General features: G+C 37.7%; 2 protein-coding genes across 5 annotated transcripts in view; one reads left to right on the top strand and one right to left on the bottom strand.

Moving 5' to 3' along the window:
• Window positions 1–9202, bottom strand: part of rad17 (RAD17 checkpoint clamp loader component) — a 50519-nt gene extending 41317 nt beyond the window's left edge. For 2 of the 3 annotated variants that reach the window (XR_009821631.1, XM_062024162.1), the window contains exons 1-2: window positions 8843–9173; window positions 7416–7466 (exon numbers count right to left, since the gene is read on the bottom strand). Coding sequence is in view for 2 of the 3 variants with exons in the window: in XM_062024162.1 (XP_061880146.1) it covers window positions 7416–7466; window positions 8843–8908 (117 nt within the window). In the remaining variant the exon portion in view is untranslated. Of the gene's footprint in view, window positions 1–7415; window positions 7467–8842 lie in introns of all 3 variants that reach the window. The other variant, XM_062024163.1, reaches the window with a different exon arrangement.
• Window positions 9203–11354: 2152 nt separating this feature from the next.
• The window catches only part of LOC133631953 (zinc finger protein 608-like), a 17263-nt gene continuing 11117 nt past the window's right edge, over window positions 11355–17500 (top strand). The window contains exons 1-4 of one of the 2 annotated variants that reach the window (XM_062024159.1): window positions 11355–11734; window positions 12610–12690; window positions 12786–12888; window positions 12979–13451. In XM_062024159.1, the coding sequence (XP_061880143.1) occupies window positions 13074–13451 (378 nt within the window). In that variant the 5' untranslated portion in view covers window positions 11355–11734; window positions 12610–12690; window positions 12786–12888; window positions 12979–13073. Of the gene's footprint in view, window positions 11735–12609; window positions 12691–12785; window positions 12889–12912; window positions 13452–17500 lie in introns of those variants that run through there. The other variant, XM_062024160.1, reaches the window with a different exon arrangement.

Genomic DNA, 17500 nt, shown 5'->3' with positions numbered 1-17500 from the left:
ACACGTCATCTGTATCACATATTGTCAACACATCTGTATCACATATGGTACATATTGTCAACACATCTGTATTACATATTGTCAACACGTCATCTGTATCACATATTGTCAACACATCTGTATCACATATTGTCAACACGTCATCTGTATCACATATTGTCAACACATCTGTATCACATATTGTCAACACGTCATCTGTATCACATATTGTCAACACATCTGTATCACAAAGGTACATATTGTCAACACATCTGTATCACATATTGTCAACACATCTGTATCACATATTGTCAACACATCTGTATCACATATTGTCAACACATCTGTATCACAAAGGTACATATTGTTTGGAGCAAAAGCGATACATATTTATGTGGGAGAGTGTTGATACTAGGGCTGGGCGATATATGGATGTACTGGATATATATTGTCTCTGTGCGATATAGAAAATGACTATATGGTGATATTGGAGTATACATTCTCACACGGTTGCTTTTAGCTGCAGGCATTACACTGCAGGCTCTTCTCACTCTTTCTTGTCTCTGCTTCTCACAGAGACATAAAACAAGCGCACCTTCTTACATACGTCACATACTGTCACGTGTGCAACGTCATACGCTCTCACGGAGCAGACAAGTAGCAGCATGGTAATGTTAGCTAGCAGAGTGGTGCGAGTGGTAATACGAGAGAAAGAAGGTGCGAAAATAGGGTAACAAATGAAGGAAGAATTATTTCCTAAGACAAACAGCAGGGGGTCCATGGTCTGGCGGTGGTTTGGCTTCAAGCAGGTCGATGGTGAACAAGTATGCGGCAAAAGCGTTGCTACAAAAAGTAGCAGCACTGCTAATGTAGCATCATTTGAAAAGTCACCCGCTAGAGCAGGGGTGGGCAATTAATTTTTACCGGGGGCCGCGTGAGCTACCCGAGCACTGCTGGAGGGCCACATTGACAATATATCAATTACATTTTGCTCAATATTATTTTTGATATATACCGTAAGATAAATAATAATAATAATAATAATAATAGTAATACTTCAACATAGTGTGTGTAACAGCATTCCATGACTAATATATATAAATTAACATTAATAATAAATGACAGTAAAATAAGCACATGTATGACTGAGGAGTCATAGTGTAACTTTGTGTGGTGTTTGAGTTGTCCGACTTTTTGTGTGGCCTTAAACGCACCAGTGGTTTAGTGCTATGCGTGTTGGTGACAGATGACAAGTTGCTTTTGGCCTGGTTTGTACGGCAGAAAATGACTAGTTTTTCCAGATAGAAGTGTTTTACTCATGTTTTTGGTGTGGTTATGTCCGAATATAAACAGTTTTGTTCAATAAAGTGATGGATATAATTCCTGTCCTCGAAGCATCTCGATAGACGTTACAATAATTGAACGGTGTTCAATTGAACGGTGTTGACGAACACCGTTAGGGCCGCTTGTTGTCACTGTCACTCAAAGTTGCATTGCAAAATTACATAGAATAAATATGTTTATTTTGTTTGGAATTCAGATGGGATTTGATTTGGTGCGCGGCATATACTTGCTGCGCGCAGCAGACGCTTGAGCAGTGCGCAATTGCGCAGGCACGCACCTTAGGTGAGGGGACGTTGCTTTGCAGTTCATGTCTTGTTCAAAACACGGCATTCCTCATCAACTTTTCTCTTTTTGGCGTCTCGGGTGTAAAGCGTGCATCACTTGTCGCTGCATGTGCACCTTCACTCACAGGTAACACACGGACACACGCCCATAAATAATACTTTTCAAAATAAAAGCAGCACAGTTGTATTGCGCGCAGGACATAGATGTTTTTTCAACTTTATTTTGTAATTGCAGTTGTTCACATTCACTCACGCACACGCATACGTCCACACGGAAGTAATACAAATAACGATTTTCAAAACAAAAGCAGCACCGTTGTATTGCACACTCGACATAGATACTTTTTTAAATTTATTTTGTAATTTATAATTGGCCTCACGCGGGCCGGACAGGGACACACAAAGGGCCGGATGCGGCCCGCGGGCCGCAGAATGCCCAGGTCTGCGCTAGAGAATGAAGAGTGCTTGAAACTCTGCATGTCAACATCTCTGTTCAGTGCCACACCCACAACATGCCCAAGCAACCATTTCCACATCAACACCGTATGAAACAAATAGTCAACAACAGAAGGAGATAACGTCCGCAGGAACCTACCACATAGTGAAGGACATACACTATTTGATGTCCTATTATGCAGGAACCTACCACATAGTGAAGGACATACACTATTTCATGTCCTATTATGCAGGAACCTACCACATAGTGAAGGACATACACTATTTGATGTCCTATTATGCAGGAACCTACCACATAGTGAAGGACATACACTATTTGATGTCCTATTATGCAGGAACCTACCACATAGTGAAGGACATACACTATTTCATGTCCTATTATGCAGGAACCTACCACATAGTGAAGGACATACACTATTTGATGTCCTATTATGCAGGAACCTACCACATAGTGAAGGACATACACTATTTGATGTCCTATTATGCAGGAACCTACCACATAGTGAAGGACATACACTATTTCATGTCCTATTATGCAGGAACCTACCACATAGTGAAGGACATACACTATTTGATGTCCTATTATGCAGGAACCTACCACATAGTGAAGGACATACACTATTTCATGTCCTATTATGCAGGAACCTACCACATAGTGAAGGACATACACTATTTGATGTCCTATTATGCAGCTCATTTTTATTTGACACTTATTGAAATATCTTGTGTGACATCATGCACAAAAGTGCACTTTATTTGTTGTAAACTATTGTAGTGGCCTTCTGTACAAAAAGTGCACTTTAATTTAGTGTTGTTTTGATATGTCATCTTAGTGACATCATGCACAAAAGTGCACTAATAGCTTGTTTTAAAATGTCTCTGACAATCTTGCACTTTCTCTTTTGAAATGACATGAATATTTGTGCCACTGCTTAATAACTGTTTCATAAATACACTTTTAGTTGTGATTTCACTCTGCATGAAATTTTAAAAGTAGCATATATTAATGCAGTATGAAGAAGAATGTTTGAATGTAGACACATAGAATCATCATACTGCTGTGATTATATGCATCAAGTGTTCATTCAAGGCTAAGGCAAATTATCCACATATATATGGTGTATCGTGACATGGACTAAACATATCCACATATATATGGTGTATGGTGACATGGACTAAACATATCCACATATATATGGTGTATGGTGACATGGACTAAACATATCCACATATATATGGTGTATCGTGACATGGACTAAACATATCCACATATATATGGTGTATGGTGACATGGCCTAAACATATCCACATATATATGGTGTATCGTGGCATGGACTAAACATATCCACATATATATGGTGTATGGTGACATGGACTAAACATATCCACATATATATGGTGTATGGTGACATGGACTAAACATATCCACATATATATGGTGTATCGTGGCATGGACTAAACATATCCACATATATATGGTGTATGGTGACATGGACTAAACATATCCACATATATATGGTGTATGGTGACATGGACTAAACATATCCACATATATATGGTGTATGGTGACATGGACTAAACATATCCACATATATATGGTGTATGGTGACATGGACTAAACATATCCACATATATATGGTGTATGGTGACATGGACTAAACATATCCACATATATATGGTGTATCATGACATGGACTAAACATATCCACATATATATGGTGTATGGTGACATGGACTAAACATATCCACATATATATGGTGTATGGTGACATGGACTAAACATATCCACATATATATGGTGTATCGTGACATGGACTAAACATATCCACATATATATGGTGTATGGTGACATGGACTAAACATATCCACATATATATGGTGTATCGTGACATGGACTAAACATATCCACATATATATGGTGTATGGTGACATGGACTAAACATATCCACATATATATGGTGTATCGTGACATGGACTAAACATATCCACATATATATGGTGTATCATGACATGGACTAAACATATCCACATATATATGGTGTATCGTGACATGGACTAAACATATCCACATATATATGGTGTATCGTGACATGGACTAAACATATCCACATATATATGGTGTATCATGACATGGACTAAACATATCCACATATATATGGTGTATGGTGACATGGACTAAACATATCCACATATATATGGTGTATGGTGACATGGACTAAACATATCCACATATATATGGTGTATGGTGACATGGACTAAACATATCCACATATATATGGTGTATGGTGACATGGACTAAACATATCCACATATATATGGTGTATGGTGACATGGACTAAACATATCCACATGTATATGGTGTATGGTGACATGGACTAAACATATCCACATATATATGGTGTATGGTGACATGGACTAAACATATCCACATATATATGGTGTATGGTGACATGGACTAAACATATCCACATATATATGGTGTATCGTGACATGGACTAAACATATCCACATATATATGGTGTATCATGACATGGACTAAACATATCCACATATATATGGTGTATGGTGGCATGGACTAAACATATCCACATATATATGGTGTATCGTGACATGGACTAAACATATCCACATATATATGGTGTATGGTGACATGGACTAAACATATCCACATATATATGGTGTATCATGACATGGACTAAACATATCCACATATATATGGTGTATGGTGACATGGACTAAACATATCCACATATATATGGTGTATCGTGACATGGACTAAACATATCCACATATATATGGTGTATCGTGACATGGACTAAACATATCCACATATATATGGTGTATGGTGACATGGACTAAACATATCCACATATATATGGTGTATGGTGACATGGACTAAACATATCCACATATATATGGTGTATGGTGACATGGACTAAACATATCCACATATATATGGTGTATGGTGACATGGACTAAACATATCCACATATATATGGTGTATGGTGACATGGACTAAACATATCCACATATATATGGTGTATGGTTACATGGACTAAACATATCGAGATATTAATAAAAGGCCATATCGCCCAGCCCTTGACGGAGACACACACAAAGAAGTTGTAGACCTCCGTGCTTTTACAAGTTTCATCTGTTTTGTGGCATAGAATGATGTCTGGAGCACAATACTTCCATATAATCCTTGATATCACTCCACAAATCTGGTTTTGATCAAGAATCAAAATCTATTCCATTGCATAGTTGGATTATTATTGCTCCTATCTGCTTCTTGCAGGAAGATCAGTGTTTCCCACACATTCATTTATTTGTGGCGGCCCGCCACGAAAGAATTACGTCCGCCACAAATAAAATAAAAAAATTTAAAAATTGTTGTTTTTTTATTTTTTTATTTATTCCTGTCCAGCTTCTCAGGCAAATCATATAGTAGATGTAGATGATCATATAGTAGATGTAGATGATCATATAGTAGATGTAGATGATCATATAGTAGATGTAGATGATCATATAGTTGATGTAGATGATCATATAGTAGATGTAGATGATCATATAGTAGATGTAGATGATCATATAGTAGATGTAGATGATCATATAGTAGATGTAGATGATCATATAGTTGATGTAGATGATCATATAGTAGATGTAGATGATCATATAGTTGATGTAGATGATCATATAGTAGATGTAGATGATCATATAGTAGATGTAGATGATCATATAGTAGATGTAGATGATCATATAGTAGATGTAGATGATCATATAGTAGATGTAGATGATCATATAGTAGATGTAGATGATCATATAGTAGATGTAGATGATCATATAGTAGATGTAGATGATCATATAGTAGATGTAGATGATCATATAGTTGATGTAGATGATCATATAGTAGATGTAGATGATCATATAGTAGATGTAGATGATCATATAGTAGATGTAGATGATCATTTAGTAGATGTAGATGATCATATAGTAGATGTAGATGATCATATAGTAGATGTAGATGATCATATAGTTGATGTAGATGATCATATAGTAGATGTAGATGATCATATAGTTGATGTAGATGATCATATAGTAGATGTAGATGATCATATAGTAGATGTAGATGATCATATAGTAGATGTAGATGATCATATAGTAGATGTAGATGATCATATAGTAGATGTAGATGATCATATAGTAGATGTAGATGATCATTTAGTAGATGTAGATGATCATATAGTAGATGTAGATGATCATATAGTTGATGTAGATGATCATATAGTAGATGTAGATGATCATATAGTAGATGTAGATGATCATATAGTAGATGTAGATGATCATATAGTAGATGTAGATGATCATATAGTAGATGTAGATGATCATATAGTAGATGTAGATGATCATATAGTTGATGTAGATGATCATATAGTAGATGTAGATGATCATATAGTAGATGTAGATGATCATATAGTAGATGTAGATGATCATTTAGTAGATGTAGATGATCATATAGTAGATGTAGATGATCATATAGTTGATGTAGATGATCATATAGTAGATGTAGATGATCATATAGTAGATGTAGATGATCATATAGTAGATGTAGATGATCATATAGTAGATGTAGATGATCATATAGTAGATGTCCATATAGGCTGTTCACATTTACTTTACAAAAGAGAAGTGTAGGATACTTCTCTTGTTGCCTTATTTGTATTTGACCACTACTGTTTTCTGTTTATTTGTTACTGACTGTGGCAGGACACCTCTGCCTCTGTTTCACTTTATGTTGCTGGTAAATATTATGCTTGTAGTAGTAGGCTAAAGTTAAATTATTTAGTATGCACTAATTAAAGGGGCAGAGCTTTAAGAGACATTTTAGCTTTTATATTTTATAAGATATATTTTTTGTAAGAACCACAATTAATAAATATATTTCAGTGAATAACTTACTGTTCAAATCTGTATATAAATATGTACATAAAGTGTTGTAATCATATTGTAGGATGGATGGATGGATGGACGTTTAAAACAAAACTGTTATTATTAATTAGTAAGTATACATTTGTTTAGCCTTTTTAGAGAAAATCATATCATTGTAGTAAATTATGCAAATTACTCGATGATGTCATGGTGACCACGCCCATAGCCACGCCCCCACCGCCACAGGTATCTTGGCAGTTTATGGGAAACACTGAAGATACAAGCCTCTTTTGCACTCAGACAGTTCACACGCTGCTTGCTGTACAACAGCCTTCTTGGCTTTGTCCACCACCACTGCCGGGAAGAAGTCACGTGACTCAATACAAGCTCTATATGCTCCAAATAAACTTAGAACAAACTGACCTTCTTTGAAGACACTTTCTCTTCCATCTTTGGCATGCTTGAAGTCCCAACCTAAGAAACGTGATGTGCAATTATTACTATGAACATGATCATATGAATACAATTATTACTATGAACATGATCATATGAATACAATTATTACTATGAACATGAACATATGAATACAATTATTACTATGAACATGATCATATGAATACAATTATTACTATGAACATGAACATATGAATACAATTATTACTATGAACATGCTAATATGAATACAATTATTACTATGAACATGCTAATATGAATACAATTATTACTATGAACATGATCATATGAATACAAATATTACTATGAACATGAACATATGAATACAATTATTACTATGAACATGATCATATGAATACAAATATTACTATGAACATGAACATATGAATACAATTATTACTATGAACATGATCATATGAATACAATTATTACTAAGAACATGATCATATGAATACAATTATTACTATGAACATGAACATATGAATACAATTATTACTATGAACATGATCATATGAATACAATTATTACTATGAACATGATCATATGAATACAATTATTACTATGAACATGAACATATGAATACAATTATTACTATGAAATGAACATATGAATACAATTATTACTATGAACATGATCATATGAATACAATTATTACCATGAACATGAACATATGAATACAATATTACTATGAACATGATAATATGAATACAATTATTACTATGAACATGAACATATGAATACAATTATTACTATGAACATGATCATATGAATACAATTATTACTATGAACATGATCATATGGATACAATTATTACTATGAACATGAACATATGAATACAATATTACTATGAACATGAACATATGAATACAATTATTACTATGAACATGAACATATGAATACAATTATTACTATGAACATGAACATATGAATACAATTATTACTATGAACATGATCATATGAATACAATTATTACTATGAACATGATCATATGAATACAATTATTACTATGAACATGAACATATGAATACAATTATTACTATGAACATGAACATATGAATACAATTATTACTATGAACATGAACATATGAATACAATTATTACTATGAACATGAACATATGAATACAATATTACTATGAACATGATCATATGAATACAATTATTACTATGAACATGATAATATGAATACAATTATTACTATGAACATGATCATATGAATACAATTATTACTATGAACATGATAATATGAATACAATTATTACTATGAACATGATCGTATGAATACAAACACAATGACAAAGTGAATGATTGTTATTGCCACAACACTTTGACAGTATTACATCATTCATTGACAATATTAGGTCATGAAAAACACGTTTTAATGTCGACATAAACTTACCAAGTTTGACTTCAAGTTCAGTGTATGACTCTTTATTCTTCTTTTCTCCTGAAGTTTTTCAATCATTTATCGCCACTAAAGAGACAAATGAAAGTTGTTCAAACTAACATTAATCGCCACTAAAGAGACAAATTGAACATTTATCGCCACTAATGAGACAAATTGAACATTTATCGCCACTAAAGATACAAATTGAACATTTCTCGCCACTAAACAGACAACATTTATCGCCACTAATGAGACAAATTGAACATTTATCGCCACTAAAGAGACAAATTGAACATTTATGAGCAAGTTTGTTTCTACAAGCACCGTGGAGGCTGAATGCCGCAAATCGCACCGCAGTGACGTAAAGTAACGTAAAACGCCAATTTATGACAGTAGTGCTTATTCTGCGCATGCGCACACCGGTCGCCATCTCGGAAACCTCATTTCATTTTTATTTTTTTTATTTTATAAACCTTTATTTATAAATTGCAACATTTAAAAACAATTGAGAAATAATACTCAAAATAAGTACAAAACAGCGCCAGGGGTTGTAAACTCATTTAATTTTATTTGTATTCACCCCGGAGAATCAGAATCAGAATCAGAATCAGAATCAGAATAGTTTTATTGCCATTGTTTGAGAACGGGTTCACAAACTAGGAATTTTTCTTGGTGCAATGGTGCAACATAAAACACATATAACACATATTTGGTAATAAAAAGAGCTGTACTGAGCTTTCAGATCTTGTTCTAGACTTAGAAGGAATTGAAGGAGCTGCTGTTAGGAGTTCTTGTTCATGTGTCTGATGGCCGAGGGGGAAAAAGTGTTGAGGTGGCGGGAGGTGTGGGTCTGGATGGAGCGTAGTCTCCTGCCTGAGGGGAGAGGGGAGAATAGTGTGTGTCCAGGGTGAGAAGAGTCAGCTGTGATCCCACCCACACGCCTCCTGGTCCTGGAGGAGAACAAGTCCTGGAGGGATGGGAGCTTGCAGCCAATCACCTTCTCCGCAGCACGTACCATGCGCTGCAGTCCATGCTTATCCTGGACTGTGGCGCCGGGGAACCACACGGTGGTGGAGGAGGTGAGGATGGACTCTATGATGGCTGAGTAAAACTGAACCAGCATCTCGGTCGCCACCTTAAGTTTCCTCAGCTGCCGCAGGAAGTACATCCTCTGCTGGGCCTTCTTGATGAGGGAGCTGATGGTCGGCTCCCACTTGAGGTCCTGGGTAATGGTGGTGCCCAAAACACGGAAGGAGTCCACAATGCAGACGGGGGTGGGAGAGTCAATCAGGGTGAGGGTGGATGGTGGGGCTGTGACTTTCCTGAAGTCCATGATCATCTCCACTGTTTTCTGGGCGTTCAGCTCCAGGTTGTTGAGGCTGCACCAGGACGCCAGCCAGGCCACCTCTCTTCTGTAGGTGGACTCATCGCCCTCCGAGATGAGCCCGATGAGGGTGGTGTCATCCGCAAACTTGAGCAGTTTTACGGACTGGTGACTGGAGGTGCAGCAGTATGTATACAGGGAGAAGAGCCAGGGGGAGAGTACACGGCCCTGAGGAGTACCAGTGTTCGTGGTTCGACTGTCCAAGACAATCTTCCCCAGCCGCACGTGCTGTCTTCGGTCTGTCAGGAAGTCATTGATCCAACTGCAGAGGGAGTCGGGCACGCTTGTCTCGTAGCAGTCCAGGGAGGATGGTGTTGAAGGCAGAGCTGAAGTCCACAAACAGGATCCTAGCGTAGGTTCCTGGGGAGTCCAGATGCTCCAGGATGAAGTGGAGGGCCAGGTTCACTGCATCATCCACAGACCTGTTGGCTCTGTAGGCAAACTGCAGTGGGTCCAGGAGGGGGGCGGTGATGTCCTTGAGGTGGGGCAGGACCAAGCGCTCAAAGGACTTCATGACCACAGACGTCAGCGCGACCGGCCTGTAGTCATTAAGTCCTGTGATCCGTGCTTTCTTGGGGACAGGGACAATGGTGGAGGTCTTAAAGCAGGATGGCACACGGCATAGCTCCAGAGAGGTGTTAAAAATGTCAGTGAAGACAGGAGCCAGCTGATTCGCACAGTGTCTGAGAGTGGAGGGGGAGACACCATCCGGCCCGGGGGCCTTCCGCGTGTTCAGCTTCAAGAACTGCCGGCGTACATCCTCTTCTCGGATGGAGAGGGCCTTTACAGTCCTATGATGTTCTTGGAGTCCTGTGATGTCCTTGGAGTCCTTTGAGTCCTTTAACTCCTTTAATGAAGTGCTGGCATTGGTGGGGAGGGTGATGGTGGGGGGAGCAGGGCTTTGATGAGCTGAAGGCCGCTCATGACGACAGTAATGTGTGTTGAGGCCCTGAGCGAGAGTCCGGTCATTCAGGGCCTGGGGGGGTTTTGGGCTTATAGTTCGTAAGGGCCCTTAGCCCTCTCCAAACGGCCGCAGAATCATTGGAGCGGAACTGTTCCTGTAGACGGTTAGAGTACACAGATTTAGCTTTCTCCACTTCCCTGTTGAAGTGGTACTTCGCTTCTCTGTAGGTACTCCGGTCCCAGCTTCTCCACGCAGCCTCCTTCTTCTTGCGCAGCTGTCGGAGTTTGGGTGTGAACCAGGGCTTGTCATTGTTATAACAAGCCCTGGTGCGCGTTGGAATGATGCGCGCCTCATTGAACTGTATGTACGAGGTCACAGTGTCCGTATACTCGTCCAGATTGTCCGTGGCCGCTCCAATTGCCTCCCAGTCTGTCGTCTCCCAACATGCACGCAGCTCGTCCACAGCCTCGGCGGTGAAACACTTAATGGTCCTCATACCAGGATTAGCCAGTTTCAGTCTCTGTCTGTATGAAGGGATTAAGTGCACCATCACGTGATCTGATAGTCCAAGAGCAGCGCGCGGGACTGCATGAAAAGCAGCAAGAGATCACATTTGGTATTTTAATTCATGACAACAACATAGTAATGCTTGTCGATGTTATTTTTTGCAAGCTAAATTTGTCAAAATTTAAACTAGTGCTGTCACTGTCAAGGCATGGCCTTCTCCGATGTTTACAACCAAAACACAACAAAATAGAAATGATGGTGCGGATATATAAGGGTGCAAATCTTTGGCCACCTAATGATTCGTTTCGATTCTGATACCCAGGGTGAGGACACGATTCAGAATGGATTCTCGATTCAAACACATTCTCGCAATGTATTAACTAGTATAATAGTTAGAGAGAAACTTTTTCAAAACAGGTTAGAAAAGCTCCTTCTTTTTGCATGAAGATGGCCTAAAATGTCATATATACATATATATATATATATATATATATATATATATATATATATATATATATATATATATATATATATATATATATATATATATATATATATATATATATATATATATATATATATATATATATATATATATATATATATATATATATATATATATATACAATTTGTTTTGTCAATTTTTGAAAATGATAAATCGATTTAAAATTTGGATGTGAATGGATGTTTTTATGTAGCCCTAATAATATTTCAGAGAATTCCTTGCAATATTTGTATATTATTCTGATCCAGATATTAGTGATTGTTTTCTTGAAGAAAAAAATAAGAACAGTTGAAAAAATCACTTTATTTGAGAGGAACTGTCACGCCAAATTTCTTCCCCCCTACAAACACCCCCCCGCCCCCTATTTACTTCCGGGGCTGCGTCCAATAAAATCACAAAGTTGCCGGGGGTCCTTAACCAGCACGCGACTGTCCTGTTTCGCGCCTGTACAAAAAAAAACCAATAATGTATTTCTTCAGATTGCAGCAGCTGTCAAAGATGAAGTATCCTTCCAGCGACGGGCTGTCAAAGCCGAAGTGACATCCATCGCTGTCAATCACGTAAGAGGAAACATGACCACGGAAGTAAATGGGGGAGGGAAGGTTTTTGTAGGGGGAAGAAATTTGGCGTGACAGAACCTTCCTCCCCTCTTTAGGGCAGCCAGGCTGTGACCTTTAAACCCCGCCCCCACACATGGTGACGTCACAGCCCAGACGTGGCACTACAGCGGCCCCGTGTGGCAAAGTGTCACACTGCTGGTTGTAATCCTACATCAGTGAAATAGTTGTTGATGGGAAAATGCTCACTGTTAGTGTCCTGAACACCACGTCATTGTGCTGATCGATTAGGACACGAAGCTCCGCCTCCTCCAGCTGACGCTGTCAGGCTGCGAGGTGAGGATGAGGATGAGGATGAGGATGAGGATGAGGATGAGGATGAGGAGATGATTTCATCCTCCAACAACAACAACAACAACAACAACAGCGGTGTCAAGGAGGACCGGAAGGAGAATGATGTGGTCCGCGGCTGGAGGAGGAAGGAGAAGCACGGAGACAGCTGCTCTCCTCCCTCCTCTTCCTCCTCCCTCCTCTTCCTCGCGTCTTCCGCCCTGCAGGCCCAGCGTCCTCCCGACAACACCACCCCGCACCTCCGACACACTTCCGACAACACCACCCTGCACCTCCGCCACCAGCTCTGCGGGAAAAGCGCGCTGGATTGCGGCGTGAGGAGCAGCGGAGGAGGGGCGGAAGGGGGGGGAGGGGGAGGGGGAGAAGGGGTGGTGGTGGTGGTGAGGAGGCCGCATGACGACTCCAAAGATAAGGTGAGCATCTTCTTCTTCTTCTTTACATATCATGTGTGTGTCTTCATCTCTACATGTGTTCACCTGTACCTGTACATGTATATATACATGTGAACACATACATGTATATATACATGTATGTGTTCACCTGTACATATATTCACCTGTACATGTGTTCACCTGTACATGTGTTCACCTGTACATGCATGTGTTCACCTGTACCTGTACATGTATATATACATGTGAACACATACATGTATACATGTATGTGTTCACCTGTACATGTGTTCACCTGTACATATATTCACCTGTACATGTGTTCACCTGTACATGCATGTGTTCACCTGTACCTGTACATGTATACATGTATGTGTTCACCTGTACATGTGTTCACCTCTACATGTGTTCACCTGTACATATATTCACCTGTACATGTGTTCACCTGTACATGTATACATGTATGTGTTCACCTGTACATGTGTTCACCTGTACATGTATGTGTTCACCTGTACATGTGTTCACCTGTACATGTGTTCACCTGTACATGTATGTGTTCACCTGTACATGTATGTGTTCACCTGTACATGTTTTCACCTGTACATGTGTTCACCTGTACATGTGTTCACCTGTACATGTGCTCACCTGTACATGTATGTGTTCACCTGTACATGTGTTCACCTGTACATGTGCTCACCTGTACATGTATGTGTTCACCTGTACCTGTACATGTATACATGTATGTGTTCACCTCTACATGTGCTCACCTGTACATGTATGTGTTCACCTGTACCTGTACATGTATACATGTATGTGTTCACCTCTACATGTGCTCACCTGTACATGTATGTGTTCACCTGTACCTGTACATGTATATATACATGTGAACACATACATGTATACATGTATGTGTTCACCTGTACATGTGTTCACCTGTACATGTATTCACCTGTATGTGTGTTCACCTGTATATGTGTGTGTGTTCACCTGTACATGTATTCACCTGTACATATATTCACCTGTACATGTGTGTATTCACCTGTACATGTGTGTGTATTCACCTGTACATGTATTCACCTGTACATGTGTGTGTATTCACCTGTACACATATTCACCTGTACATGTGTGTGTATCCACCTGTACATGTATGTATTCACCTGTACATGTGCGTGTATCCACCTGTACATGTGTGTGTATTAATGTGTGCATGTGTGTGTTAATGTGTGTATTCACATATACATGTGTGTATCTAGTGTTCATGTGTGTATTCACATATACATGTGTGTATCTAGTGTTCATGTGTGTATTCACATATACATGTGTGTATCTAGTGTTCATGTGTGTATTCACATATACATGTGTGTATCTAGTGTTCATGTGTGTATTCACATATACATGTGTGTATCTAGTGTTCATGTGTGTATTCACATATACATGTGTGTATCTAGTGTTCATGTGTGTATTCACATATACATGTGTGTATCTAGTGTTCATGTGTGTATTCACATATACATGTGTGTATCTAGTGTTCATGTGTGTATTCACATATACATGTGTGTATCTAGTGTTCATGTGTGTATTCACATATACATGTGTGTATCTAGTGTTCATGTGTGTATTCACATATACATGTGTGTATCTAGTGTTCATGTGTGTATTCACATATACATGTGTGTATCTAGTGTTCATGTGTGTATTCACATATGCATGTGTGTATCTAGTGTTCATGTGTGTATTCACATATACATGTGTGTATCTAGTGTTCATGTGTGTATTTATGTATTCATGTGTGTATTTATGTGTGTATATGTACAGTATGTGTGTGTATTTATGTATTCAAGTGTGCATTTATGAGTGTATTTATGTATTTGTGTGTATTCGTGTGTTTATGTATTCATGTGTGTATTCAAATGTATATTTGTATGTTCATGTTTGTATTCATACGTGTGTATGTATATGCATGTGTATTTATGTAGTCATGTGTGTATTCATGTGTGCATTCTTGTGAGTATGCAAATGTGTATGTGTATGTTAATGACTGTATATATACACTAGCGTTCAAAAGTTTGGGGTCACATGTAAATGTCCTTATTTTTGAAGGAAAAGCACTGTGGCGAAGTTGGTAGAGTGGCCGTGCCAGCAATCGGAAGGTTGCTGGTTACTGGGGTTCAATCCCCACCTTCTACCATCCTAGTCACGTCCGTTGTGTCCTTGGACAAGACACTTCACCCTTGCTCCTGGTGGCTGCTGGTAGCGCCTTGCATGGCAGCTCCCTCCATCAGTGTGTGAATGTGTGTGTGAATGGGTGAATGTGGAAATACTGTCAAAGCGCTTTGAGTACCTTGAAGGTAGAAAAGCGCTATACAAGTATAACCCATTTATCATTTATCATTTATTTACTTTTCAATGAAGATAACTTTAAACTAGTCTTAACTTTACAGAAATACACTCTATACATTGCTAATGTGCTAAATGACTATTCTAGCTGCAAATGTCTGCTTTTTGGTGCAATATCTACATAGGTGTATAGAGGCCCATTTCCAGCAACTATCACTCCAGTGTTCTAATGGTACAATGTGTTTGCTCATTGGCTCAGAAGGCTAATTGATGATTAGAAAACCCTTGTGCAATCATGTTCACACATCTGAAAACACTTTAGCTCCTTACAGAAGCTACAAAACTGACCTTCCTTTGAGCAGATTGAGTTTCTGGAGCATCACATTTGTGGGCTCAATTAAACGCTCAAAATGGCCAGAAAAAGAGAACTTTCATCTGAAACTCCACAGTCTATTCTTGTTCTTAGAAGTGAAGGCTCGAACACTAAATTGTTTGGGTGACCCCAAACTTTTGAACAGTAGTGTACATGTGTGTATTTATGTGTGTGTCGGTGTATTCATGTGTGCATGAATGTGTTAATGTGGGCATTAATGTGTTCACGTGTGCATTCATGTGTGTATTTAAGTGTATTTGTGTGTATTCATATGTGTGTGTTTATGTATTCATGTGTGTATTGAGATGTGTATTTGTATGTTCATGTTTGTATTCATACGTGTGTATACTGTATATCCATAGCCACCCTTTGCTCTGATTACTGCTTTGCACACTCTTGGCATTCTCTCCATGAGCTTCAAGAGGTAGTCACCTGAAATGGTTTTCACTTCACAGGTGTGCTTGAAGCTCATGGAGAGAATGCCAAGAGTGTGCAAAGCAGTAATCAGAGCAAAGGGAGGCTATTTTGAAGAAACTAGAATATAAAACATGATTTCAGTTGTTTTGTTGTTAAGTACATAACTCCACGTGTGTTCATTCATAGTTTTCATGTGACTATCTACAATGTAAATAGTCATGAAAATAAAGACAACACATTGAATGAGGAGAAGGTGTGTCCAAACTTTTGGCATGTACTGTATATACGTATGTATATATATAAATATATATGTACTGTGTATACATATGTATATATATAAATATATATGTACTGTGTATACGTATATGTATATATATAAATATATATGTACTGTATATACGTATGTATATATATAAATATATATGTACTGTGTATACGTATATGTATATATATAAATATATATGTACTGTATATACGTATGTATATATATAAATATATATGTACTGTGTATACGTATATGTATATATATAAATATATATGTACTGTATATACGTATGTATATATATAAATATATATGTACTGTGTATACGTATGTATATATATAAATATATATGTACTGTGTATACGTATGTATATATATAAATATATATGTACTGTGTATACGTATGTATATATATAGATATATATGTACTGTGTATACGTATGTATATATATAAATATATATGTACTGTGTATACGTATGTATATATATAAATATATATGTACTGTATATACGTATGTATATATATAAATATATATGTACTGTGTATACGTATGTATATATATAAATATATATGTACTGTGTATACGTATATGTATATATATAGATATATATGTACTGTGTATACGTATGTATATATATAAATATATATGTACTGTGTATAAGTATGTATATGTATAAATATAT

Source organism: Entelurus aequoreus, linkage group LG17, assembly GCF_033978785.1.
Source record: "Entelurus aequoreus isolate RoL-2023_Sb linkage group LG17, RoL_Eaeq_v1.1, whole genome shotgun sequence".
NCBI classification, from domain to species: Eukaryota; Metazoa; Chordata; class Actinopteri; order Syngnathiformes; family Syngnathidae; genus Entelurus; species Entelurus aequoreus.
This window is presented reverse-complemented; position numbering and strand designations above follow the sequence as displayed.